Genomic DNA, 24,652 nt, shown 5'->3' on the forward strand with positions numbered 1-24,652 from the left:
CACACACACACACACACACACACACACAAGGAGGAAGTACCTCTGAACACCCCCGTCAGACAATAACAGTGTGGAACTCTGGGTATTATTCTAGCAGCCGTGCACTACTTTATCTGCCCTCCACAATACTTCCTCCCTCACTGACTCACACATCCTGCCTGAGAGGGGGCGAGAGAGCTAGGGAAAGAATGAGATGGGAGAGAGAGAGGCAGGGAGAGGGAGGGAAGTAAGGAGAGAAATGCAGAATACAGGAGGGAGTAATAGTCATGTTTTGTCTTCCAGCAAGAGGAGCAAGGGAGGAAGTAAAGAGGAAAAGGAGGGAGAGGGGAGATGAGGCTTGTCGGTTGGTTTTTCCCTCCTGGTCAGAACCTGCCACCTACTTTACCTCCTCAGATGGACAACAAGCTCTCTGGCTTGGACTCCACTTTCAAGTCACACATCGACTCTTATCAGACCTCAGCTGGCTTGAGGGCGAATTTCTTTCCAAATTGTGACCATAAAAGCAAGAGAGTGTTGTGTATGGGACTTAAAGCAGCAGAGTGTCTTTGAACTTGAACTGTGGCTGTCAGGGAAGCTGTGAAGAGACCCGATCAGTTTGACAGTGGACACTTCAGCTTGGGGAGTCTGGTAAGTTTGACAGCCTTTGTGCAACATTATTTTCAAACTTACAAGGAATAATCTGGACATTTGCATCCTCTGGCTCATTTTAAAACCACAGCTTCTTGTCGCTGTGAATCTTTAAAGAAACTGAATCCGTCCTGTCTCCAAAGCAAAGTGTCTTCAGTCAGTTTCAGTCCTTACTTGTTTGTCCAGCCGCCTTTCTGGCATTCGGTCTGTACTGTATTGAGACAGTGTGTGTGACTGAGATTATGCGCTGTGACCTTTGCGGTATCAGTCAGCTGTTGCCGTTGCTGACCATTAAGTGGGACATTCCAGCAGATCCGCTAATAGAGGCTCATTCAGAGTTGAGAATTTATAATTTCTCGGCCTTTGACTGCTGTCGCCAGCTTGTGTCTTCTTCTCGTCTCCTTGCCACTTCTCTCATTCCATCCAGCTCTTCTGTTTAAGATCCTAAAAAACCTGCATAACTCCCAGAGAATACATGTTGAAGTAGAAGCTCGCTACGTAGAGCCAACATGACTGAATTTCCCAATTGGTTGCGGTCAAAACGGAACAATTATCATCTGTTATCTCATTAACTTTGACTCCACGTCAAGGACAAGCTGCTGTTCAGGGTGTGCCAGGGAATTATTTGAAAAATGTGCTTCATGTGATTCCTCTTTGCTTGTTGTTGCCAGTTGGGGGACAGGTAGCCAATTGGGTTACAGTGTCAGGAACAGGAAAGTGGGAGTTCTGTGGATTTATTATTAAGCCTGTTTCGTTGATCCAGATCTTTCAGTCACCGTGGTTAAAAGGACAGTAAGAGCCGGGTCCTTTGTGTGTTTCCTGTTTTTCATAAATAAAAGTAAAAGTAAAGTAAAATAGGTTAAAGTTTTTGCCTTTTTTTTTTTTTTTTTTTTTTTTTTTGCCAAAAAGTCCAAATAACAAAAAATTAAACAGTTTTAAGCAGGGAAACAGGTTCTTTCACTGGGACTTTTTGTTCACTTCCTGGGTAGCTGTTTTTCTTATGGTCAGTTTCTTGCTGTAGCATGTATATACAGTATATATATACCCTTAGATTTTCCCTGCTGTTTTTCTTTTGTGCATTCCCTTACATCCATTCCAATAGTTCAGAAACTAACCCTCCAGGAAATACAGCGAGATTACCCATAATTCTGTGAAGCTGCAAGAAAGCATCTGAGAATGAACAGGGGAACTCAACGGATATGCAACTGGCCAATCATGGTCATTGTGGGCTGCATTGATGCGACATGTAGATTTCTATGGAGGTCCATGTCAGATTAGGATGTAGGGCTTCCTAAGAGTTTTCAGTTATAAGATGCCTACGGTGTACATTTAACACCAATATTTAAGTCCTTTGTGAGTTGTTTCATTTTTTCGTAACTGACATAAACACAGCTTTTAATTTAAACCCTGTGTTTTAATAATTGGTTTAGGAAACTTGAACTAAACACAGTCTTCTTCATTTTAAATAATCTTTGACCAAAAATTTTCAGAACAGCTTTGACCCTTTTCTACCACTGTAACATTATCAGAAGAAGTACTTGTTATTGCCCTGTGATCGGGATTAGAGGGTAAAGGAGGCTGTGCTTTAACCTCCTAAGACCCGAACTCTTCCACGGCATGCATTTTTAATTTCTCTGTGATATTTGAACATATTGGAACCTGATGAATGTAAAAACAAAGAATTTGCAGATTTTTTTTTTTTACCTGATTTTTGTTTCTAAGAGAAATGAGATCCACATATGAGGATATTCATTTAAAATTTCGATAGAACAGTAGCGGTATAATGTGCTCGTAAGTGGATATCAGGTAGGGCTGCACGATTTTGCATAAAATGAGAATCACGATTTTTTTGGCTTAGAATTGAGATCACGATTCTCTCACGATTTTCTTTTCCAGTATAAATATTTATTGCACTTATTAACTGCACATCAACTTCGTAACAGTTGAGACTGAACATAAAAACAATAAATAAACATAAAAACAACAAATGTCTCACGTTATGTCGTTGCCGCAAAATGTGGTACTGCTTGAAATTCCGTCTCCACCGTTGCTCGACGCTGCGTGTATAGAGCAGGTAGTGCAACAATAGAAAAATAGTGTGTGGCGTTTGTCCAGGGTGTTGATCATTTTCCTAAATCCCTCGTTTTGCACAGTGTGGATGGGAGCCATATCTTTGGTCAGGTGATAAGTGATAGCCTCCGTAATTTCTTTGTGCCTGCGGGAGTTCGACGGTATAGGGAAGCGCTGTATAAGGTTCCCGTTATTGATGTTTGGGTGGTTGACCGGGACGGATTTTCTCCTGTCACTTTCTCGTCATCCCTGACGTGCTCTCCGTTGTTTTTTCCCTGCTAATTTTAGCATCACACGGCACAGCTTCTGTATCACGTGGTATAAGGCTCCGCCCTTGTCATTTGTTGAGCAGGAAGAGTGAGCGCTTGTTTTCATGCAAATTACGTCCTGGATCAAAATGCGGTACAGTCATCGTCTTTTTTTTTTTTTTTTTTTTTTTAATCGTTGTCATTTGGAAATGAGATCGCACATAAGTATGAATTGAGATCGCGATTTTCTAACGATTAATCGTGCAGCCCTAATATCAGGGGATATTTTGTAGTCAAAACTGAGTATTTTGGTCTAAATAACCCAAAATGTGATGTTCACATGTGTGGACGCCAGGAGGTTAATGGCGGCTTTTCCAAAGCTGTAGAATAGCCTCACAGTCAGTTTCTATGCTGCATGGAGACTTACAGAAATTATTCAAACAATATGTTTTCTGTGGTTTTTTTGTTTGTTTATTATTTTATTAGCTGAGATTTATTTTTTTAATAATACTTTATTAGTCATTCATCCAAGTTTTGGTACTGTGAAACTTTCTGTTTTGGTTTTGTTTTAAGCTGTACAGCACTTTAGTCAAGTTTGTAAGAACACTTATCTATTCCTATGTTGGAGGTGCAGCTCTTCATGCTGTAAATCCCCTAATTTGATCACTGCTGCCCTCTTGGCTGCTGCTCTCAGCCTTTTGGAAACGCACTGATTGGCTTTGTGGTTTTGGAGAGCTTTTCCCTTCTCCCCTGCATTGCTGCACAACAGCAGATCAGCGCTCTGTTTTCTTTTAAGCTACAAGTCGGCACATTTTTCCTTTCTTTTTTACCCTTTGTCGTGCATACCATCTCCATCTGACTTTGGCATTACTTCATTTGATTTTTCACAGTAATCAATCTCTGGAAAGCTAAACTTGGAGAAACTGAGGAGGTGGCAGTGAGAAATGGGGGGGGGGGTCTGTCAATGTTTGTATTTTGTTCAATAATGGTATTTTGTCTGGTCAAGTTTGGATAGTTCCCACACATAGTGCAGCATACACGTAGGAGCGTAGACGCACATACGCAGGCTCTGCATAAACTTTCTCAGGGGATAATTTAAGGACATTGTCAGCAGAGTTGAACAATCAGCGGGTTCAGATAGAAATCCCTCTTAAGGAGCCAGAATCAGGAAACTGGAGTGTTTATTTTGGAAATGGGTCTCCTGCCCCTGCTTTATCATAAACAATAATATGCAAAAATGGTCCTTTCCTTTCCCTCTTGGTGCCAGGATCTGCATTCTTCTCCTAAAACTGTACTTCCCTATGTTTTTCCAAAATAGTCTAATTTTACATTTTTTGTACTTTGTGCTTGATGACCTTAATAGTCCTCTCATTGGAGTGTTGTTGGGAATTAAACTTTGGCCCTTTTTTGTCATAATTATCCACCATGTCATCCAGGTGGTATTTCGGGTGTTTTCAAACTCACTTTTAAATCTTTTGGGACAAGTCAAGCTCTCAGGTCAAAGGACGAAATGCCAGTCAAGGTTGAAGTGTATTTGAAATTGGGGCCAGTTTTGTGAAATTTTAGGTTACTTGAGTTCTTATTTGACTAATGATGGCATTTTTCAATGAGTAGGTAAAAGAAAATGTCAAGTCAAACAAGCCGAGTCAAAGTCAGTGGCAAAAAGTCAAAATGAAGTAAAATACAATAAAGAAAATCATTTGAAATTGAATTTTATGAGATTTTCTTTGATTTAAATATCCAAAAGCGTCCTTTTGGTTCCAAAAACTCTTCCTTTTTACTAAAGCTTATTAATTGTTATACTCTACATCTAAGATTTTTGCACCAGATACTTGAACCTTTTGTCTTTTTTAAAGTCAGTTTCTCACTGGGTGAAGTCTCTCAGCAAATTCCCAGCTTTTCTGACTTCAGTTTGATTCAAGCTCACACCTCTTAGTTCCTGTTCTCTATAGAGGAACTAGGAGTATGTTATTTCCATCCAGCAACAGTATTTCCAAGTCAGTGTTATTCTTAAAGATATGATTACCACCATAAAGGTCCATTCAAACTTGAGGAATGTAACATTTCTAACTGCCTAGTCTTCTCACTCTTTTCTTCTGCTCAATCAGCCCATCTTGCAGTCTGTCTGCAGGGGGGCTGAGCTGAATCTGGCGAGCATATGTGATCGGAAGTCTGAACAAGGGACTTAGTGAATATCTTGGGATACACTGGAATGCCTGGCTTTGGATCAGACCGGAGGGCTTACTGTACACGTTAGATGAGTTTTTAATGGACATAGCGCTGAAGTCCAAACAGCTTGCGAGGAAGCCGTTTCCACAGAATTTAGGTTGGCACGGCGCTGCCGCTGTAGGGATACATTTTATGTGAGCTCTTACGATCCAAGACACTTAGGCTTGTGGTTGCAAACAAGCATGTCATCGTATACATTTTGCCTATATTAATCATATTCAGACATCCTGCTTAGAAGTGGTGGGTAAAAAGATCCCATAGACATGAAGTAGGTAGGAAAAAGGAAAACCGGCCCTATTAAAAACAAGGAAATCACATTAGTTGCCAGGGGAAAAGCATGTTTCACATTTATACAGACACACTGGAAGCATCCGGGCGGGAAATACAACACCACAGCCGCTTCTTTATGTTTGACCAAAATCTCAGGAGTCCCCTAAATTCAACTGGCCTGCAAGTGGTGCTAAAGGATGTTTCTAGATGTGTTTTGGTAGAAGAACGCAGTGTTCCTGTAATACAGGGACACTGCAGTAGGTACCATTGAACTGCCGGTAAATTGGCTATCGGGGCCCTGTTATTTCCTCTCTGATCAGCTGATTGATTGATTAAACACTTGATTCTCACCTGTGTGTTTTTGTTTTTGTCTCCACAGACGTAGTGTCCCTTTCATCAGGCCTCACTCCTGGCACCTGGCAAAGCTGTCGGAGCTGCCCTTCCCTCCCCCTCCCCCTCCCCCCCCGTCCCCTCCTCCAGCACCACCCTGCCTCCCCACTGCCGACTCCCCACCTCTCCCCCCTCCTCCACCCCCCCCACCTGCCATGCAGCTCCACCCCGGCCCTTACACACTACCCTGGCACACGACTGACAGCAGGTGAGCTAACGTGTGAACAAAGTTTTTATGTGTCTAAGTAGGTGGTGCTGTTTATTTGCATTCTCCTGAGAGGTGGGTCCCTAATTTTATCTGACAATTTTTCTAACCTCAAGCCACCATAGAAAGGTGGGTTTCACTCAATGAAATCTTCTGAGCTCATGTAAAGTTCTGTTTGTGCTCTACAGGGGATTTTCTATATTTGAGTGCAGTTACATGATTATATCACTACGGGGAATTGCTTTCATAACTAAACTAATTATCGTAATGAATATATTAAATGTTGAAGCTTGCAGTTATGTAAAGCAGTAAAAGCCTTACTATTTTCAGTGATGTCTCACATATGTAGAATGTGAAAGTAGCAGGAGCTTTGTTTGTTTGCTTGAAAGATGATTTGAGCAATAAATCACTTGGTTTAATCAATATTTACATACTTTCGAAGTGTACTATATCGCTTAAGGTCGAGGTAGACATTCATCATACTGACTGATATTGTTGATAGTGACATTTGGCACTGGACTACATAAGTCTTTATAGCATGAAGCCTGTGAGCGTGATGTTTATGGGCCTCAGGGTTTCCAGTGGTGCACAAACCCAGTGGTCTGCTGGGTCCAAGCTGAGCCCCGTGAGGGAGTCAAGATGTTTTTTCAGATATAAGATACAACACGAGCGTTTGTGTTCTAGCTCCATATTTTTAACATTGGATTCGGTTTTGGAATAGATCCTATAGTGAGCCTTAGTGCAGACCCCCAGTTCATCATCTAGCTGAAATAAGCTGTTTTAGCACCTTTGTCTTGAAACTAACTTTCTTCTGATTGGCTCAAAGAAAGGGTTGAAAGCAAGTGGGAGGGGCTTTTGTATTTTAGATTAGATTAGATAGATTAGATAAAACTGTATTAATCCCTTGGGTGGGTTCCTCCGGGAAATTCAGTTTCCTGAGCAGACAGAAGTTGCATGTGACAGAGTTGGAATACCAAATAAAGGGTATTGCTCCATATTTTTTGACATCATATGGAGCCAAGAATAGAAAAAAACTGAAGCAGAGTGTTAAGCCTGAGTGTTTGCCTTGTGGTGAATACTTGCACAAACGCTGACCTCATCATTTGAAACTTTTAATTATTTATTATGATCATCCATTATTAAAAATATATAACAGGACAGAAAACAAACAAAAAAGCTTAATAGGTCCCCTTTAAATTTACTTTTTCAAACACATAGGAACACCCTCTTAGTCCTCAATTGTGTTATATTCTTAAAGTGGCAGTAAAATCTGACAGGATCGTACATTTGTGTCATCAACCTGGTCGCGGTAGCAGTGGCACAACATGCAACGCACACAAAAAATGGCAGGTGTAAAGTGGGCCTAAGCAACTGAAGAGGTCAGAGATATTCACTTTGTTTCCCTAATGACTATTAATGATAATAGACCTTTTACCGATAGGGTTTATGCAAGATGTTTTGACGTAGTCTTGACGCAGTGTGTTTCAGATGATCTCCATGTAAAGCTGTTGTTTATATGGTGCGCTCCGTGATATCTCTGATTTTAAGGTTCTTTTGGGATTCGTTTTTCTCCTGGCTTTAATTTGTCGCTTCCTCAGTGAGGGGAAGAGTAATTACAAGCTGGGGAATATAAGATGAGCATCTTCATCTGAATTACAGCAAATCAGGTTTTGCTGCTCCACCAAAAACATCATACTTTATATTAGTCATACACTATGATCCCATTATTTGCAAGTCCCCACCTGGGATTTAAAAAAAAATTGGTCCCTGTGACTCTGACTGTGCCCCTAAAGCCAACAATTGCCAGGAAGCAGGTGACATCACTGTTTTAATGTCAACATGGCCCACACAGGAAGCAGGTCTATTTTTGGCTTCTATTTAAACATTCCAAAGCAATAACCAATCAGATCTCTCTGGTGACCAGCTCTTTGTTCGTCTGCTCGTGGGGGACAAGATGTTTTCTGCTGCGGTGGCAAATCCATTCAGAGCCCTCGGGGTTTTTAAAAGTGAAAAGGATGCAACAACAAATTCAGATGGATTTTGTTTTGTTATTTGGCCTTCTGCAGTTAATAGTTGCAGTTTAAATCAAGAAGTTTTAAGAAAGATGTAGAATAACACTTAAATGGGGTGGAGTGGAAATTGGTTTAAGTAATTCACCTTTCCAGTTGAGATGTTGATGAAAAGCAGAGTTTTTAAAAAGTGGTGGTGTACACTTGAGTTTTGGACACCAAACATTTCAATGCTTCATGAAAGAGTCACACTTTTTCCAGTGTGGTCTTTTTCACAGCGACTAATCCAAATCACACAGCAACGCATTAATGGCTAACCTTGTTTTGCTGATGGGTTTATCTCAGACGCCCACTCGGCTGAACTTTGGTGTGTTTTCAGTATCATATCTTCCTGCCATGTGGTGTAATTAATCTGTACCAATTACAGATCTTCGGACTCTAGCAATTGTTCATTGAGCCATGAGTTAGTAGATAATTATGTCATTAAGCCCAGCTTTGCTAAACCTCTAAATTGTGGAAGTATTCAGGTTTCTTTTTTTTACTACTAAGTCATAAAAGTCCTGTATGACTCCATTCAAAATTACTTCTAAATTAAATCCCACTTTTCATGGATTTGATGTTGAACTTATCTGGCTAAATTAAAACATGAGAAACATGGTGCTGAATGACCTTAAACTCACTGAATTCAATATCTACAGCATCATTTTACAACAGCCAGCCCCAAAAACATCCACAGATTCCCTTTTTCTTTTAAAAGAATCACAGTTTGCTGTCATTTTAGGTTAGCATAAAACATGTCTTAATATGGACTCCAGGATGACAATTTTGCAATCATTAAAACTGAATATTTGAAGTCAGAATAAATGCCATCGTCTATAAAAGAATATAGATAATAATGATTTTTTTAAATAGTGATTCTTTTAAGGAATATCAGTACATTAAAAGACTTTTAAAAGAATTTTTTAAACTGGTTTAACTCTAAAATAAAACAAAAGACTACGAAATTATTTACTATACCTGGCCACCCATTGGCCACCCATTGACCGCCCGATGTTAAAACATGCAGCACAGACAGCTTTTTATCCATCATTTGGGATCTTGCAATGTTCAAACTCATGACAGAAAAGATTTGTTTGTGCACATAATTGGAATAATAAGTTAAACAGCAGTCCAGACTCATTACTCATTCCCCTCCAAATTCATTAACATGAAGCTGCCTTTTGTTGAGTTTCTGGCCCTCTGACAGTGTTTTGCCCATGTGCCCATATAAAATATCAGGTGGGAGACCATTCGACATAAACTATATTCTTTGTAGCTTTGCAGACACGGGACAAGTCAATGTGATGTTTTCTGACACATAGATATCATGGTGCTCATGCTGACAATGTGGGATTAAGTGACTAAGGTCCCACTTACACAGGCCTAGAGACTAATCCATGACCATCTGGCAACCAAGAGAGAAAAACTAGTGTTCCCTGATCGGCTGTGAGTGGTTTCCAGAGGTTGATTGCAGTCGATGGGATTGCTCAAGTCCCAGCCACACAGATTTTCAGACCAGTCAGTGACCCCCTGGCAACCACCTGTCACTAGGGAAAAACATGTGTCACCCAACTGGTTGGCAGACCTTCTTGTGAGTATTTGATTGCTAACATATTGCTGTGATCATAGTTTGAATTTTCACCCAGCGAGAGCCAGAAACCCCCAGGAACCACTGCCATCCAGTTGGGGACTACACATTTTTTCCCCATCAACCGCTGGGTGCAGCACATCCAATATGGTGGCCAGCTGTCAAGCAGCATGTGTAAATGACTAATTATTTAGTGAAAGTGCTACTTTTTATTGAAAATTTCCCTAATCAACGAGTATTACTTCAGCTCTGAGTCTAACTTTTTCTGCTACTGTAATACATCAGTGACAAATAATTGAATCGGATAGTCAGGTTGAATAAAACTCTTTGTATTAGAGTATGATCTCACCAAGCTACACTGTAATCCTTCAAAGAGCACACGGAAGTCCCCTCCGCCTGTATATTGACTCACAGTAAAAATAGCCTTTATGTCTTTGTTTGTCAGTTGTTCTCCTTTTGATAGCAATCAGTGATCTAACGTACCACTGTTTTAATAGTCCCACATGATGTGTGCGTGTGTGTGTTAGTGTGCGTGGGGGGTTCTTATTCCCACAGTTCTCCCGCCTGATCTCATCAGTCGGATGAGGAGGCAGCTCCCGGCATAACTCTGGACAATGTCGTGTGACTCTCAGAAAATGTGGACAAAGAGAGGAAGACGTTCAATAAACTGTGTTTGTGTGAAGGAGAGTACATTTTGTACAGTCCGTGTGTGTGTGTGTGTGTGTTTTATTTTTGCTCTAACCATGTGTAAGCAATAAGTAAAGTAGGGATAAAATATCTCCAGCTTTCACAGGAGTGTGTATGCCTTTTGTAACTCTCACATCGTGCGTTTGTGTATTTGTGCTGGTGCGTCTTCGTCAAACCTCACACTCACATGTTCCACATTGCGTCTGATTGGGCAGGAGTGACTGTCATTTCCTCTCCAGCTCCCGTCTCATTTCCTCTCTTCCTCTCTCTGTCACCCAGGTCAAACCTATACAGAAGCCTCTCCTCTCCCATCCATTGCTCACTTCCCTCAAAGACTGTTTTCTCATGCAGATAATGAAGCGTACTTTCCACCCTGCCAGTCAGAGTATTGTATCTCACTGTTTTACACCCGTGATCTTATTGAGCGATTTATGTACTTATATTGCACCACTCCCAGGGCTCCCATTTATGTCATTCTAGTACTGAACGCTTGAGACTGACGAACACGCCTGAACATGTCTGGATGGACACTAGAGAAACTGCAATTGTCAGCATTTCCATGTTTGCTTTATTTTGCAGAGCTGTTGTTTGCTGCTTCAGCTTAATGGTGGTTTCATAGCATTTTCACATAACACATGAAAGATCTTTGGTTTGAACCTGGGAGCTGGCACAGATCCCTGCATTAGAAATGGCTTCTGGTGTAAAAGTCTATCAAACCAAATATTCAGTTCAATTGAATTTTATTTATATGGCACAGTAGCACAGTTCCCTCAAGGCATTGTTTGAATCCGCATATCCAGATATGCAGCTCTAAACAACTTCTGTTATACAGCATATTAATGAGTTAAAGGTCACTAATTTTATTATTGGCTTTAAAGTCTTGACTTTATTACCCCATGATCATTATATAAAGGACATAAATTCCTCTTCATGTTCCAAAAGCCAGTGAAGTTTTAAGAGTTGGCTCATATAATTCTTACATTATCCAGCCATACTGGAAAACAGTAGCTGTCAAACACAGAAACATTGCTTGTCCAATGTAAGAGACACCATGTACATAGAGCCTACTGGTAAGAGCATGGAAAGGAAAATGACCTATACGCGTACTACAAATCATCAAAACATTGGAATACATGAGCATAAAACTTGTATTTAGCGTAAAAGAGTAAGTTGAGGTTGAATAGTTTACAACTGAAGTTTCTGAAGCAAAGAATTGTAAACCATGAATACCACAAGCAGCAGCCTGGAGATAGTCTGCTGGTTGTCTTGCCCATGTTGGTTTGAGATCAAAGTCCTTCAGAAATTTCTGTCTCCTGTAACCCCTCCTCTGTCTCCTTGGCAACTTTCCCCATTGTTTGAATAAGACACCAAAGAAATAACAAAAGGGTGAGTGACCACTCTCTCCTCTTTACAGGAAAAAGAAATACCACAATAAAAATGCCTGCAGGTTTTTATTGGAGCCTTTATGGCACTGGATTTGAACCAAGCGCATGAACACTGGGTGCCCTCAAAGCCCGCTTGATAAGACAATATGTACGAAGTGTATTTTTCTATCTTTGCTGCCTAAGCTCTCCCTTTGCTCCCTGTTATTCTGTCTCGTGTGGTTTTCTCCATGAAGTTGAGATGGTTGGGAATTCTTTTGTTCTTTTTTCCTCTGTGTCATTTGGGGGAAACGGGGTCATTTTTTGGCCTAATAAACAGTCGAAACTACAAGGGGGGCCAAACAGCTCGAGAGGATGATGTGTAACATGGGTCACAGGTCAAATTCAAACCCAACATTGCGGTTGAGTGGCGGGTAGTTGAGTCCATTGAGCAACATTTGATATACAGTACATATGACATTTATTGCATGTCTGTCTGCCCTAGAAGGGATACCTCATCTGTTTCTCATCTGCCTTTTTTTTCTCTCTTGATTCAGCTGGGGGAGTATTTTTTTCTTATCTAAATCAAATGTGCTAGGATAGATTATATTGTACAGACGCTTCTCTTTTTTGGCTATATATATAGTTATTAGAAAGTAAAATGGTTTTTAAAAGCTATATATATATATGTGTGTGTGTGTGGGGGGGGGGGGGGGGGAAATATTGTGCATTTGATGTAAAGAAGTTGGGACAGGGTAGGACAAAAATCGGAAGAAAGGAATGAAAAAGGATGAGAGGAATCAAGGAATGACTTAGACATTTTGACTGTAGGCAGCGTGAGTTGATGAGGAGGAAATCCCTCTCTGCCTAAAGAGGCTTCCTCCGAGGGGCTTTAAAACGCATGGGGCTGCCGTGGATCTTCAGCTCACCACTGATAGAAAACAGATCCACCAGCTGTTCAGTGGAAATGTTGTATGGATGGGATGTGAAGGGCGGGGTAATCGAAACTTACAGTATGAAAATTAAAGATGACTTAGTATATGTAGCTTTTAAAGGCATTAACTGTCTTGTCAGTCAAAAAGTAACATCATAGTGTTCTGGAAACCACATGAAGTTGCTTAGAGAACATTAAAATTTACTTTGATTTTGATACTGTATTGACTTTCCTCCGCCTTTCCCTGCAGTTGTTACAGTCCAGCTCCCCAGCAAAAACCTTTAAACTACTTTAAATGAAGCTGGTAGGGTCAACCCATCCAGGGTTAGAGTAAATGAGGTCATTTTTGTGTGTTGGAAAACCCAAAGGGTAAAGTTTTTAATCTAGTAAAAATTCCTAAAACAGGAGTGAATGTTAATCCCAACCTAATCTTTAGATGAGTCACCAAATACGTGTTGGATGTGAATTGTTCGATAATTAATAATGGCAAGTAGCTTAACCCTAAATCCATAATGCTGTTTAACTATGCTAATCAAAGAATAGTTGAACAGTTCCCCAAAACTCAATAATACCAATAAAACTACCTCTGAAGTCTTCAGTGGTAATGACCCCAAGCCCTAGATTTAACCCCACCCCTAACCCTATAACCCCACCCACACGTACACCAATATTTTGGCGCACGTGTTTTGTGTACATTTCTGCAGGCACTGCGGAAGAGGTGGCATGTATCTAATCAGCAGCAATGGCAACATCTGGGCCCATTGCATACACCACTGATCATATTGACTATACACGCAGGGTTAATTTTGCTTTTAAAACTAAAACAAAGCTGCATTTTAATTGGCCATTGAGTGCATTTCTCTTTTTCTCTTTATCAGGCTGTGTGCAGTGTTACTGCTTTATGGTTAGGGTTATATTTTTACTTGTTATTTTGCCATAATCTTGACAGCACCTTAAACTGGTGAATAGAGATATTTTTCAAAATGAACACAGAAAAGTCCTTGTTTTAAAAAAAAAAAACCTTCTGGAAAAAATCTGGATAGTTTTTGATGTGTTGTCCAAAGATCAAGTTGGCGTTTGTTTGCTTATTTAGTCTGCAAAATAACCCAAAGCACCACCCAGTGTCTGTTTTTGAAACATTTCGTTTGACCTTCTGCATCTCCATCTCTCTGCAGCGATTTGTCCATGCAGTGGAGTCAGCTGTCCAGACCTTACTCCTCCACTGACCGAAGCAGCTCCCTGGGCTCCATGGAGAGCTTGGACACACCTACACCCACCACGCAGCCATACTCCGACTCCCATAATTCACCAGTCGATCCCACCCTCTTCAACAATAAGAGAGACTCTGCCTACAGCTCCTTCTCCGCCAGCTCAAACACATCTGACTACGCGACAGTCCCTCTGAGACCCGGTGAAGCCAACTCAATGGATAACCTCTTGTCTTGTCAAGGCTACCCTGTTAGAGACACCTCAACCCTTTGCGAGACACCTAGTGAGGGCAAAGATGAGGCACCGCTGATCACACAAAAGTCCAGATCACTGACTAGGCCGAGACCAAGGCCCATCGAGGTAAAAGAGAGGCCCTCGTCCTGCTGCTACGAGCAGGAACGGAGGGGTGGAGGCTTTGAGATTCTAAGAAATGGAGAAACAGGAATGGAAAGAAAAAGGAACCCTCCTCAGCCTCCAACCAGAAAAGATAGTTTTAGGGCAACCCGGAGTCATCCCAATTCCACCAACCCACGTTGTGCTTCTGCTCCTATTGAAAGTTCTGGTGTTTCTTCTTATTATGAAGAAAACAAGCTCTCACTTAATCTTGAATCAGGAATGCATAATGGCTTCCCTGCACCAGGAGGAGGTCAAAGTGGGAATTTCGAGAAGGATACTTTAGATACACACTGTATCCAGACGGAAGATATTAGATTTATAAAATGTGACACTAGTGCTCATAAAGACTACAACTCAGAGAGCACCTCAGAAAACCTCTCTGAACCACTGACAACTTCCTTAAATCCCAACCTCCCCTCTGATTCTGACACCTTGCCTGCAGAAGCCTCCACCGAGGTTCAAGAGCAGTCCTGCATCTCCCACACTCAGACCAAGCACTGCTCTACTGTGCTACACAGGCACAGCGCTCCCGAGAAGCTCCTTGCTACACAACTTCAATTGCTGCAGTTTAACAGTGACAGCCCTTCTGTGGAACCATGCAGTCTATCAAACCCTTCTGAGCCCTCTTTGTCTCCCTGCAGCAGCCAGTGGTCCCCTTCATCACTTCAGCCAATGAGTGAACACCAAGAAGCTTCTCAAAACCACCTTCATGCCACGTCAAACAAATGGGGAGGTAGCCGATGCTCAACCCCAGGATCTGTGTTCTTCGAAGGAGATGGAGATGACAAAGATTCAAGAGAGAGGCTGAATGTGAATGGCGGTTCTTTCACACCGGATCAGCATCACGTGCCATGGGGTCGCTCTGTGAGCGTGCCAGGGGAGAGCACAGGATCGTCAGCACAGGAAAGACTGAGCTCTGAGCAGATGCTTGAGCGGGACTTTGAGCCTCTTAGTGCTGCTGCAAGTATGGATACCTTACTGGATGAGCAAAGAGCAGTGGACAGAGGAGAAGGTGAAGAAAAAAAACCAGAAGTTGTAGAAGGTGAGGCAAGTGCAAAAAAGTCCAACTCTTCCAGGAACCATCGAAGGAACCGCCGGCGAAGCGAGAGATTTGCCACCAACCTGCGCAATGAGATTCAGAGGAAAAAGGCCCAGCTTCAGCGCAGTCGAGGTCCAGGAGGGTTACTGTGTAGTAGAGAAACTGTCCAGGAGGAGGATCCAGATGTCAATGAGGAGGGAGATGCAGAACAGCCAGCCCAGAAAGACGGTGCAAAGGCTACATTTGCCACTCCTTCTCTTCCCCAAGATTCCCAGACCTCAGAACCAGTCATACCATCAAACACCTCAAGTGAATCAGACCGTGATGTCTTAAAGACTCAGTCTCCATCCCTAACCTACCCTCAGAACAATAGTTTATCCAGGTCTGTCCAAATTCTGGACCCAGGCGCCCCGAGTTTTGGTGTTGGCATCCGAGTTGTGGAGGAACCAGCTCCCGCTGGCAAGGCCCGCCGTTGGCGTTGGACCCCTGAGCACAAACTCCAACCAGAACCTGATCAAGACAGACAGTGCAGAGTTTCCAATGAGAGCGTTTTAGGAGTAACAGGGTCTCGTCATGGAGTTTGTGCTTTCACCTCATCATCTACATCAACATACGGCCGCTCGTCTTCAGGTTCTCGAACCGAGGATTCTGATATCCTTCCGTTTGCAGATAGAATGAAGTTTTTTGAGCAAACGAGCAAGGGCGTGTCTGTTTCAAATGCCCTGGGGTCTATCCGGAGCACCAGAGGGGGAGAGCCTCCAAACCAAAGGAGATATTCCTATCAGGGGGGACCACAGGAAAGCTCCCTGCTTTCAAATACTGTGGAGGCCAGGAGGCAGTCTGTGAGTAACAGCAGGGAGAGGCGGAAAGAAAAGGAGAGGGAACAAGCGAGAGAAAGGGAGGAGAGGTTGAGGGAGCGAGAGGAGAGGCTAAGAGAAAGGGAGAAGCAGCAGGAAAAGGAAAGACAAGAGAGGGAACTGGAAATGGAGAGGGCAAGGATGAGGGAGATGGAGCGGGAGAGAGAGCGAGAGGAGCGGGTCCGACAGTGGGAAAGGGAAAGGGAGCTCGAGCTGGAAAGGGAAAAAGAAATGGAGAGAGCGAGAGAACGAGAGCGACTCCAAAATCAAAGAGAGAAAGAGCTTGAGAGAGAAAGAGAGAAGGAAAGGGAAGAAGACTGTCAGCTCACCTCTCATCAGGAGTTTTATCGTAGCTGTGGCTTCACAGTAAAAACTCAAGACTTCCAACAACACAAGGAGAACTTCCACAACTTCCAGCCCAAACCTCAGATATTCTCCCACAGCCAAACCCAGAGTCACGTCCCACGATCAGCTTTTTATCCAGTCAGCACCCCTTCCCAGCGACCAGAGAACCGACAAGCTCTGCCCCCGGGATTCTCAGCACAGAGCTACACATCTGCAGAGGTAAGAGGGATGCTCCAAGGGTCTACTCCATTTTTTTTACCTTGCCCCAACTAAGTGAGCAGGAAACATGGTAATACCCCAGATACGACTATACAATAGCATCAGCAAAGTAGAATTCGTTTACTGTCCCCTTTTAAAAACGAAACAACCCTCATTGACTTGTTCACTTCATATTTTGCCTCTGCCTCACCTGCAGTAACCCTACTACTAATGGTTGCTTTATGTTGTAAGGTGAAGACTCCAAAATATTAGAAAGAAGCCCCAATTAAATTACCTCCATGAGCAAGCACTTGGCTACAGCGGCAAGGAAAAACTCCCTTTTAACAGGAAGAAACCCCAGCAAAGTTTGTACCTCCATATTTTAATTCTTGGCCTCTGTTAAAGGATCTCTGTGGGATTACAGTTTAAAATATAATAATAAGGTAATATAATAATAGTAATAATAAGGTATAAAACATCTAATTTTCCTATAGGAAAATTACAGGTGAAACATTTAAGAGCAGTTGGAAATAAAATAAAAAAATAAAAAAATAACAACAATAATAATAACAATAATATTCATGAATAGCCAGGAAGTTTTTTTTTTTCATTTCTTTGCACAATAATAATATATAATACTTTTTTGATTGCTCTACTAACTCTTTTGTGTTGGTTTTATATGTGTAAAAGTACTGGCAGCAGCCAGTGAAACTCCTTCAAAGATTTTTTAAAAACTTGACCTCTGAACTCAAGGTCAAGGTCACTGAAATTTAAACTCGTCTGAGATTTTTTACAATTACACTTATGTTATTATTTTCCGGATTCTAGGGTAATTTCCTTATGGGATTACCACATTCACATGATTTTCAGAAAACTTGACCTCTGACCTTGACCTTGAGGTCGAGGTCGCTGAGATTCCTGCCCGTCACATGACATGTGCACCTAACCGTGGCAAAAGGTTAGTCTACAGCGCTGATTTAGTTTGTAGGGCTTTTTAAGGCCTTAAAAAAGCACCTTAGTTAACGTTTAAACTAAGCAAAACTGTTATTTTATGCTTGAGTAAGTTAAACCTCGCTTTAAAATAATGGTTAAAAATACTTATCTCAGTCAGTCAGACTTTATGATTTTTCGTTGGGTTGAATGCCAATTTATTTTGCTTTTTTGTGTAAAACACCTTTTTATGCATTCACAAGTGGCGCTCAAGCTAAACCATTGTTCGCCATAATTACCAATAAACTCATTTCTGTGTTAACGTTGCGTTATCATATTGAGGCGATGATCCTGAGAGGCAGCCTGCCTAAGTTGAATCACAGCCAGTGTTCCAGCAGCACTGAAACTTAGTACCTCTTTAGAGAGTGAAAAGTAAACTTTTCTGCTGGACCAAGCTGAGATGACCACCGGAGACCGAAAACTATCTCGCTCCTTTCAACCAGCACCACAAAGGGATCGAGTGGCCTCGCTTGGATGTTGGAGCTAAGTGGCCGCTCGGTCCAAGTGCTCCGCGGTTGAACAGTGGGTTTGAAGCCGAGCCTCTTATCCTGCATGCGGTCACAGTCTGAAATTCTCATTCAGCAGATTGTTGCAGCAGAACTTAGAGAGCGAGAGAACGAGCAGCGGCGGGACACTTGTGTCAGCGATAATAGCGGCGTAGGGTTACATCTTTACCACAAATTGATCCGACTTAGGGGGGCACAGACCCTCGTCTGAACTTTTGCTTCTTCTGTGAACTCGTGCACATTCGTGCCCTCATCATTCGACACCAAGCAATCCACACTGACATTTGTTTTGGACTAAATGTACTTTGAGTTCAGCATATGTTTGGTTCAGGACACTTCTGTGAGGGTACGCCACACCAAGGCCTCCGGGGAGCCGTGAACCTCGGCCTCCTCCGTGTCGGCATTCTTCTCAAGTCAAAGGTTGCCGGTTAGATGCCACAGCGATAACCCCGTGTGTTTAACTCTGCCGCCGACAAGGTCCATTGTTTTTTAGTGGTAACAGATGTGCTGGATGGGTGATAAGGGGAAACCCTAATATCCAGGTGTCGGTGTGACGGTCAGCCTTAAAATTCACTAATTTCACGCGGTTTCCTTTTGTATTGAGAAGTGAGGTTTACGCTGTCATTAAGGTGTGTGTGTGTCTGTGTGGTCATGTTTGTGTGTTTTGGATACAGGACGGAAACCAAAATCTTTGCAGCCGCTTTTATTATTTGTGGTCTGTCACTGAGTGAAAAGAGGCCGGCTGCGCCTTTAAATTCAATTGATGTTTTGCAAAATCAGATTCCTTTTTTTTTCCTTCTAATTTTACCTCCCACGTCATTACAAAAACACACAATGTACTCTTTGAAGCAATATATCCTTCCCCAAAGGCCATCAGTTGTTATTTATACTCAAAATGAAACAAATTCATGTTAATCACTGAGCTGGCAGCGGATTACGATCAGTTGGAAGACTTGACTTGGTTACGAAATTATTTTTAGATGAAGCTGTCAATCCAGCCGTGTTTCCAGCTTAATATTCTTCTATCAGTCTGTTTTTAGCTTTGGCATGATTTTATACACGAGGTGATGGGGAAATTGGACTAAGACCAGCCATAGCATCCACTGAGGGATGTCTGCGAGGTGGGAACAGGGCGAGGCTGAGGCAGCAGTAGAGTCGTGAGCTTTGAGAGATCTGCACGGTAGCCACGTAAAGAATGATAACGAACCGAACAGCATCACCAGGAAGCAGACTGGGTGGGAGTCGATGACAGATGGACAAAATCTTTTTTACATCCACCACAGTGGCAGAGCTACAGAATAACGAATGTAAACAACCTGGTTAAATGACAGCAGCCGTCAGTTGTTCTGTGTCCAGAGGGAGGGCATGGGGTCTACTCCACAACATTTATTTCACAGCTTAAGCATTATTCTGCAGTTTCAGACTTCCTGTATAAAAATGTTTCTCTTGTATAACAGTTATGGCCAAAACCTGTCATAAATAGTGCTAAGTCCCTTTTAATAATAAGTCAAAGAGCCATCCAAGTGCTTGTGAAATAGAGCTTGTTATTAGTTGTTATCTTTTGGTTTTATGCTCTGCTGACATCAAGTGACGGCCAAATATGTAAAATTCACTTCCAGCTGTGCCAACAGAAAAACCATCTGAATGTTCTGATTTGCATCACAGACAGTCAGAAAATAGTGTGTGTGTGTGTGATGAGAGTGCAATGAGTTCGCTCACTGTTTCCCTTGTGTAGTCACAACAATTTTGGAAGCTTCTAGAAAATTGTGCAAAAGTCTTAAGCCACCCCTTCATATGTCTTCATATTATTCCATCTGACACCTGAGTTCACAGCCTGAACTGTCTTAGGCAGCTAACTTCTTTACGTAGTCTTCAGGAATAGTTCTTCAGGCTTCTTGAAGGACACTCAAAGCTCTTCTTTGGATGTTGGCTGCCTTGAGATGATCCTACACTGCTTCAAGTATATTGAGCTTTGGGCTCTGGGGAGGCCAATCCCTGACTGATAGTGTGTCACTTCTGGGTTTTTCTGTCCAGGTATGCTTTTACTACACTGACAGTGTGTTTGGGGTCATTATCATGGTAAAAAATAATGAAGTTGTTGCCAGTCAGACACTTTACAGATGATATTGCATAGTGAATCAAAATCTCATGGGACTTTCTGTCTTCATTATTCCATCAATTTTGACACCACCAGCTGAAATGCAGCTCCCAACCATGACAGAGCCTCTACCATGTTTTACAGATGGCCGTAGACCCATCTCCTGACTTCCTCCATACATATTGTCAGTGATTTGAACCAAAAATGTAAAAAAATGGATTCATCACTCCATCAGACCTGTTTCCACTGATTTTCAGTTTTCAGTTTCTCCCTGTTTTGTTTAAGAAGGTCCACTGAGACATTTCCAATGAGGCTTCAGTGAACAGTAGATGGATCAACTGAAGAAGGCCTGGAGAGTGATTGCTCAAGACCAATTTTAAAATAAGTCCGGCTCCTTGGAAGCAAAATATGTTTATTTTACTGACATGCAATAGTGGCTCTGACTGTAAAATAGACAACAGTGCAGGAGATGAAAGGAGCGATCCATCCTATCTAAATAAAATCTTAAGTGAACAAACAAATCTACAAAAGCTACATGTACTACAAACAGAAACATCCTGCAATAAAGCGAAGATGAGGTTAGCAATCTCTTTAACTGCATCGCAGGAAACTGTTACGTGCAGGGAGAAAAGGACCCAAATGCAAAGCAAAAGCAAAAAAGAGCAGAACTCAAACACAGAACGACAACGAGGCACGCAATCCAAGCAGAGAGCAGGAACAGTCCATCAAAAATGCTGTCCACAAAGAAGACAGCCAGGGGAGTGATCAAAGGATGATTCACAGCAAACTGACTTCAGGGTAAACCCTGTGTTTTCAGTGTTATGAAGGTCCCGCTGCCTTCCCTTCCATTACAAAACGCAGCCTTACTAAACAGTCCTCACTCGAGCACATGTGATATGATGAAGAAAGAAAAGTTATAAATAGGAAGACAACAAACAACTCGGAGTGGAAAATGTACAGATGAAGAGATTTACAATTAAATCACACAAAAATACACAACAAATGTTAATATAATTATTAAAAGTCAGACAAATGCGTTTTTAGAAGACAACTTAAATAAGGTAGAGATGGAGAATATATTAAAAACAAAAGTGCATTTGAAGCTATATAACAATAAAAAAGTTTTAGACCTATAAATGCTTCACACTCAGCACAAGTTACCTCCACCTCTCTAAACCCCGTCACCACTGCAGGGTGGAGTAACACACTAATTTCCCTTCAGCTGGGACGTGTGCTGAACATCACTCAGCTCCAAATTGAAGCCTTCCTTCATTCCTTTGGTGTTATTAACCGCCATTAAATCTCTCCACAGACTTATCCTGCCAGGCAGCAGGAAACAAGCAAGCTCAACAGGAAGTACAGCCTGACCGAGAGGTGAGCCGCTTCCTTCTTCTCCCGCACCTTTTTTTTTTCCCTTCTTCTTTCTGACCTGGTTATCTTCACGTATTTGCTCACGGCCTTTCTTTTCACTCGCTCCATCCCCTGTGTGGTTCTCCGGAGGCGTTTAGGTGCGGTCGGGCCATTGTGCACTGGCGGGCGGAAATCCCACTCAGTCATGCCCGGCTGTGATTTGCCTGTAATGAGCTCTAAGTGTGCGGAGTAATCACGCGTGCTCCAAATGTGACCATAATGATATGTGGTTGGATGTATGTTAGCAGGAGGGGCATTTAGGACGCATAGTGCTCGTTAAAGGGCCTCTGCTCGGATTTGACCAGAGACCGAAACAGCTCAGTGAGCATGGTATGCACAAAGGAAACATTTACTGTAATTGAACCACTTTCACTGTCTCTGTGTTTTTGTTCCTGATGTGCTTTTTTTCAGGAATACTCCCTCTGGAAATGTCCATCTTGTCTTTTGTTACTCGTACTTTGATTGTTTTTATTTAGCAGTTTATTTTAACAGGAAGACTCAATTTTGGGGGGCAAACAAACTGTTTCCAAAAGCATTTTCAAAACTTTAACAGTATACACACTTTACAAATAGAGCACAATGTCATCAGAAGAATTAGTGAAAAACGTGGCATTTGGAACCAATTCAAAACAAAATTTTCAACCCAACCTGCTCTAAACCACCTTTTCTGTTCAGTTTCAAGGTTTGAAGCACGTTTTCTCTCAGTAGCAACTCCTGTATTTCAGTTTTAAATAGAGGATCAAAGATGCATGTGTTTTGTGACGTGCAACTGTAAGAACCTCCTGCCAGCATGCATAAAAGCAAGCACAAGGCTCACGATTTCAGTCTGTGTAAGCGCAGTCGATAACTGGCAAGCACTTCATTTTATTTTTGCTTCTTTGATAAAGGAAAACTTCATTACTTAGGGTGTAGTCAACAAGATTGACCATTTTCATGATCTTGGTGTCAAATCATACATATACGTTCACTAGACACTTTATTAAGTACACCTTGCTATTACAGTGTTGGACAGCTTTCGCCTTTGCAGCTACTTTAATTGATCATGGTGTAGATTCAACTAGGTGCTTGAAACGTTCCTCAGATATTTGGATCCATGTTGGTATGACAGCATCACACAGTTGCTGCAGATTTGTCAGCTCCACATCCATGAGGAGAAACTCCCGTTCCACCACATCACAAAGGTGCTGTGTTAGACTGAGATCTGGTGACTGTGGAGGCCACTTGAGTGTGGTGAACTCATTGTCATGGTCAAGAAATCAGTTTGAGATGATGTGAGCTTTGAGACATGGTTTGTTGTCCTGCTAGAAGCAGCCATCAGAAGATGGTACACTGTGGTCATTAAGGGATGGACATGGTCAGCAACAATACTCTGTGGAGTTTAAATGATGCTCAGTTGGTACTAAGGGGACCAGCGTGTATCCACACACTGTTACACCGACACCAGCCTGAACCAATGATACAAGGAAAAACCTCAGCATGCCATCTAAACGTCGTGTGAATTGTAGCCCCAGTCTCCTGGTCTTAGCTGACAGCAGAGGCACTCTGTGTGGTCTACTGCTGCTGTAGCCCATCTTCTGCGTACCTTGGATGCAACGAGTGGTTACTTGAGTTGCTGTTACCTTCCTATCGGCTTGAAGCAATCTGGCCATTCTTCTTCACCCACCCACTGTTTTCCTCACTGGACATCTTCTCTTTTTAGACCATTCTCTGTACACCACAGAGATGGTTGTGTGGGAAAATCCCACACAAATCAGCTGTTCCTGAAATTCTCAGACCAGCCCGTCTAGCAGCAACAATCATCCCAAACTCAAAGTCACTTAAATCTCCTTTCTTCATCATTCTGATGCTCAGTTCATGCAGTCTTTGGACATTGTCATAATAAATGTTTTTTGCAGTCATTTGGCGTTTGAACTGAACTGTTTTTGTTCAAATTTAGACAAAAAGAAACCGAAGAAGTTTTTAAATTGTAAATTTCAGGCTTTGTCAAAGTTGGAAATATAGAAATCACAGGCAAAGGCTGAAAATTCACGTGGCGTGAATGTGAGAAACAGCTAGGCTAGTGTTGACTAAGCCTCAGCTGAGCTCTGTTACAAGGAATTTGTGTCGCGATGTTTCTGAGCTCTTCCTTTATCTATAAGCTTGGCTCACTCTCTATTTATTTATAAAATAATCTTTCTCGTGTCACTCTACTTTCTCCACAACAAAAGGGACTACCCAAGCTGGAGGCGGGAGTCCAGACCTCCAGAGAACATCGGTCAGTACCAGCAGCACCTCCAGCAGCCTCGATGGGGCCTCAGACACACAGACAGCAGCACCGATGACCACAACGGCTACGCTTTTGCACCTCCACCAGCTCCTCTTTATCTCAGAGGTCGAGCCATGTCCGAAAACGACCTCCGCTTCGACAGCAGCCAGCGCTGGTCCCCTTCAATTTCCATGGCAACCAGCCAGACCCTGAGTGAGGTGGAGGAAGGCAACATGAGACGTGGAGATGCATCAAGTGTTTCCAGGCAAAACAGGAAGAAGACACCCCCTCCTCCAAGACCACCACCCCCAAAGTGGGAGCAGTTCCACCGCCGGCGAGCGTCTCACCACGCCCTGTTCTCCTCCTCATCTGCTTCTGCTGCTCCTCACTCCATCCCTGCCTCCTTCAACTCTCCAGGGGCTCACTATTCAGCCCACTCGTCCACCTACGTCCCTCCACCTGACACTTCCAGGCAGAGGTCCTTCAGTCTTCCTCCAGAGAGGCAGGAAGTGGTGGAGGGCGGGTGTCCGAGATGCAGCTGCAGTCAAACCCAGGAACGCACAATCGCCCCGTCCAATCAGAATCAGCCTCAGTTTCAGGAACGCCTCATTACCGTTGCTCCGCCTAGCCCCATGTTCTCCAGGAGGGGATTCAGGCCGGTGGCTCCGCCCCATAGAGAAAGGGAGGCTGAATCACCTCTGC

At 42.5% G+C, this 24,652-nt stretch overlaps 1 protein-coding gene across 1 annotated transcript in view; it reads left to right on the forward strand.

Moving 5' to 3' along the window:
* shroom4 (shroom family member 4) overlaps nucleotides 1–24,652 on the forward strand; it is a 97,345-nt gene that overhangs the window by 63,171 nt on the left and 9,522 nt on the right. Inside the window, exons 3-6 of the mRNA XM_005752656.1 lie at nucleotides 5,824–6,042; nucleotides 13,833–16,722; nucleotides 21,608–21,669; nucleotides 23,913–24,609. Coding sequence (XP_005752713.1) covers nucleotides 5,824–6,042; nucleotides 13,833–16,722; nucleotides 21,608–21,669; nucleotides 23,913–24,609 — 3,868 coding nt within the window. The remainder of the gene's footprint in view (nucleotides 1–5,823; nucleotides 6,043–13,832; nucleotides 16,723–21,607; nucleotides 21,670–23,912; nucleotides 24,610–24,652) is intronic.

The sequence above is a fragment of the Pundamilia nyererei genome, unplaced genomic scaffold (assembly GCF_000239375.1).
Source record: "Pundamilia nyererei isolate P.nyererei 1_Seehausen unplaced genomic scaffold, PunNye1.0 scaffold00370, whole genome shotgun sequence".
Taxonomy (NCBI): domain Eukaryota; kingdom Metazoa; phylum Chordata; class Actinopteri; order Cichliformes; family Cichlidae; genus Pundamilia; species Pundamilia nyererei.